This window comes from Propithecus coquereli, unplaced genomic scaffold (assembly GCF_000956105.1).
Source record: "Propithecus coquereli isolate 6110/MARCELLA unplaced genomic scaffold, Pcoq_1.0 Scaffold763, whole genome shotgun sequence".
Taxonomy (NCBI): domain Eukaryota; kingdom Metazoa; phylum Chordata; class Mammalia; order Primates; family Indriidae; genus Propithecus; species Propithecus coquereli.
Window position 1 is genome coordinate 23,550 of NW_012153763.1, and position 4,417 is coordinate 27,966.

The following is a 4,417-nucleotide window of genomic DNA, read 5'->3' on the forward strand; positions in this document are numbered from 1 at the left end:
TCCATATCGGAACTTGTCATGCGGGAACAGCGTGGGAAAAACGAGCTCACAGATACACGCAGATCTCCCAGCGCTGGCGCACATCGTCAGACAGCCTCGTAAAATCACTCAATGACATCGTCTCGCAAAGTCTCTAAACGTCCAAGACTCGGGTGAAAGGAAGCAGTGAAGGGCTTGATGGACGCAGTGTCCAAAATGCAAATTTTCACTTGAAAAGGCAAATGTGAAAGCAACGGACATTGCTGGATGGGTTCCGTAAAGGAACAGGCTACATCCGGAAGACAGCAGCCGTGGTGCGCCTGTCAGTCTTTCTTCTGATCAAAAATGGCGTCCCAGGAGGAAAGGCGGCCAATGGCATTGCCACCCGGCCCCATGGCAGGGCTCCCGGGGGGGAACCCTCACGCTCTGGTTTCCGGCAGGCGCGGTTCAGACGTCCTTCCCATCTCTCGTCACACGGAATATTAGAGCGTCAAGATTTAACAAAATTAGTCACTTTTACTGCTTCCCCAAGAGCACTCGAGTGAAACCAGCACCCTCCTGCGAAGGAAGGCGACGCCCGCCCGATGCGGTGCTGGCCGCACCTTTGCGCCCTTGACTCTGCACCATCAGCGACGCCGGCTCAGCGCAGACGCTACTGACGTCTTGGGATCGTTATGAGAATTATTGCGACCTAGCAGACTCCCTGAAAGGGTCTCGGCCCCCAGGGTGCTCAAACCTCTTGTTGAGACCCACTGGTCTAGACAGCGTGGACAGGGGACGCGGGCAGCGCCAGCAGGCGCCACACGCACCATGGCCAGGACTCCCCCGCGCTGGCCACCCAGGGCCCCCGTAGAGACACCGGACAGCCAGCGCCAGAGGCTACACAGGGGCCAGGACAGCGCTGAGCGGACCCACCCCTGGCACCCCTGACACTCCCCGCAGGCTCAGTCAGAGCGGGGGTCAGAGTGGGGGGCGGGGGCTGCGGACCCGGTGGACACACAAACATCGGACACATCTCCAGAAACATCACCTCCTGAGCATATGCTTCACCCCAAACACGACCCTCCGCCCCCGCCAGCCCGCGTGGCGGTGACTTACTCGACCACGGACAGCGCCATTCTCCTCATGGTCCCCTTGTCGGGGCTGGCGGGGCCCGGCAGCATGCTGTGGGCCTGCGCGCTCTTCTCCAGCAGGCTCTGCGAGAGCTGGATGGACAGGCTGCACACACAGACGTCGGACTCGAAGCGCGTCTCATTGCTGCACAGAGTGCACTTGTCTGTGTTTCCCGACGTGTCCTCGGGCCCCTTCTCCACGTCGCTCACGCTGCCCCTCGCTGACAGCGAGTCCCAGGTCAGAGAGCTGCTCTTCAGGTCGGCGGACTCCCGGGAGCGCCCAGCGCCTGCGGAGAGGCTGCCCTCCTCGCTGCCCGAGGCCAGCTTCAGCTCGCCGCCGCCCTCCTCGCAGCGGGGACACTCCGTGTTCATTTCCGCAACAGAGAACAGAAGGTTTGGAAAGGCCAGGGGTTTTGAGGGTTCCTTTGGAAAGTACCAAAAAAGCGTCATTAGAAGAAAGAAGAAATTAGAGTGTCAACCCCATTCGACAACCTTCTTCAGCAAGGACAGGCGTGGCCTAGGATGGTCTTCAAAGCACCAAGACTGAGAAGACAGAGCCGTGGCGAGGGCACCTCCCACAAACCCCCGAAGGCAAAAGGAGACACCTGAGAGGTCACTGCATAGAAACCTGCACCAAACCGGCCACAACAGGGCTACGTGACCCTGCACGTGGCCGCCGAGCACACAAACGTGGCCTGTCCAAAACCAAGGTGCGCGGTGTGTGAAGGGGAGACCCAGGAAAGGCCGCGCTGAAATGATCCGATTTCGGATACATTAGGCTATTAAAATTAATCTCACCTGTTCTACTTTCTTTTAATGCAGCTACTCAAAAAATTTAAATCATACATTTTATTTCTGCCAGATGGCACATCTCTTGCTGTGTTTTCGTTTTGAGCCACAGTCCCAGAAGCGTGGTCCCCGAGCCAGCAGCATCAGCACCACCAGGACATTGTTGGAAATGCAGGTACCTTCCCTCCCCCCACAGCGCCCTCTCCTGCACAGCGTGGCACGGGCAGGCTCGGCCCCCAGCTGCTGTGCACGTGGCTCATGGGGAACACTTGTCCCTCTGCCTCCGTGGGAGGCACCCAGGCTCCGTCCTCCCTGCACCTTCCTCGCTGGCCTTGTCCCATACTTTGCTCTGCATGAGCCTGGTCCACACAGGAGGGCAGTGGCTGGTGGACGCTTGGGCAAAGAGACAGAGAGACCAATAGTGGATGGTGGGTGGTGCGGTGGCCACCCAGTGCTGACCTGGGGCTCAGGCTCGGTCCTCTCAGCGACATTGGGCTTGAAAGCCCTGGGCGGGTAGTAGAGGAGGAAGCACATGCTCAGTGCCGTGAGGCCCTTGTCCGTGCACTTGTTCACGTCAGCCCCGAAGTCCAGCAGAAGGTTGACAATGTCACAGTGACAATGAACCTGGAGGAAGACAAAGCCAGAATCGCCAGGATGCGCCTGGCCCTCCACAAGGGGGCGGAAAGGATTGCCTGGCGTCCTGCTGCCCTGGCAAGGCCACCCACAACAGGGCGAGGCACTGGCGCTCACACCCGAGCATGGCGCGGGGACGAGGTCGAGCACGGGACAGAGGAACGGAGAGGTGACCTGCCCCCAGCCCTCCACTCCCATTTGGCCTCGCACATCACACCCAGGTGAGGGGATTTCTGACACATCAGCCCCCCTCGGACCTCGCTCCCCGACCCCACGGCACTCTACAGGCACCTGCGGGGCGGGGCAGGGCTTACGGCGGCTGCAGCCAGCACAGTGTAGCCCTTGGAGTCGGCCACATCAGCACTGACAAAGTTGTCCCTCAGGATCCTCTGAATCCAATCGTGGTCCCCTTCCTCAGCCTTCAGGATCATCTCCTTGGAAAACCGCTCCTTGGGCCCACAACAGGCAAAGCCACCGCGATCCCCTCCCAGGATGGCGCCCATGTTCCAGCTGCTGTGAGCCTTCTTGTTCCTGACAACACAACGGGCCCAGTGGCGTTAGGCAGTTCTGCACACTCCACACCCACCGTGAGAAAGGACCATCTGGCCACCTCCCTCCAACTCCGCCTCTGCTCATTCCTCAGACCCACACCCTGCCCGGGGCCTCCTTGCTCCCTGCACCGTGTGCGCCTCAGCACGCAGAGCCCCAGTCACGGTTGGCCCAGATGCACGCAGCCATGGGGGCATGCCACACAGGGGCAAAGATGCTCGGGCTCACTCAGCAGGAATATGCCAGCTTCATGTGGACCCTGTGCATCTCTGATGCACCACTTCATGTTTTCTGGGGAACGAACTCTCACAGCAAAGACCCTGGGTGGGAAGGAGGCCAGCACACACATGGGTCCTCCTCTCAGCACCAGGCTCCCATGCCCTACTCTCTGCTCGCTCACTTTTCTGAGTAGAGAACATGCATGTCCCATGCTTATTTACCACAAAGCCTCCTCTGTGTACATAAACCCCCTTCATGATCAAGAACCTGTGGATTTACAGTGACTCCTGTACCCAACAGTCATCAATGATTACAGGCTCAGTTGATGTTTGCACGATGGATGAATGGATGGGTGATTGCATGGATGGGTGGATGGATGGGTGGGTGGATGGATGGATGGATGGATGGATGGGTGGATGGATGGGTGGGTGGATGGATGGATGGATGGATGGGTGGGTGGATGGATGGGTGATTGCATGGATAGATGGAAGGATGGATGGGTGATTACATGGATGGATGGATGGATGGATGGATAGGTGGAAGGATGGATGGATGGATGGGTGAATGCATGGATGGGTGGATGGATGGGTGGGTGGCTGGGTGGATGGATGGATGGATGGATGGGTGATTGCATGGATGGATAGGTGGATGGATGGATGCATGGGTGATTGTATGGATGGGTGGATGGATGGGTGGATGGATGCGTGGGTGACTGCATGGATGGATGGGTGGGTGGATGGATGGGTGGGTGAGTACATGGATGGGTGGATGGATAGATGGATGCATAGATGGATGGATGGATGGATGGATGGGTGGATGGATGGATGGATGGGTGACTGCATGGATGGGTGGATGGATAGATGGATGGATAGATGGGTGGATGGATGGATGGGTGATTGCATAGATGGGTGGATTGATGGATGGATGGGTGGATGGAAGGGTGATTGCACAGATGGGTGGGTGGGTGGATGGATGGATGGGTGATTGCATGGATGGATGGATGGATGGATGGATGGATGGGTGGATAGATGGATGGGTGATTGCATGGATGGATGGATGGATGGGTGGATGGATGGACGGGCGATTACATGGATGGATGGATGGATGGGTGATTGCATGAATGGGTGGATGGATGG

The 4,417-nt window shown here is 58.2% G+C and overlaps 1 protein-coding gene across 1 annotated transcript in view; it reads right to left on the reverse strand.

Moving 5' to 3' along the window:
* Window positions 1-1,073: 1,073 nt before the first annotated feature.
* The window catches only part of ANKMY1 (ankyrin repeat and MYND domain containing 1), a 22,452-nt gene continuing 19,108 nt past the window's right edge, over window positions 1,074-4,417 (reverse strand). The window contains exons 5-7 of the mRNA XM_012662412.1: window positions 2,828-3,044; window positions 2,340-2,504; window positions 1,074-1,514 (exon numbers count right to left, since the gene is read on the reverse strand). Coding sequence (XP_012517866.1) covers window positions 1,074-1,514; window positions 2,340-2,504; window positions 2,828-3,044 — 823 coding nt within the window. The remainder of the gene's footprint in view (window positions 1,515-2,339; window positions 2,505-2,827; window positions 3,045-4,417) is intronic.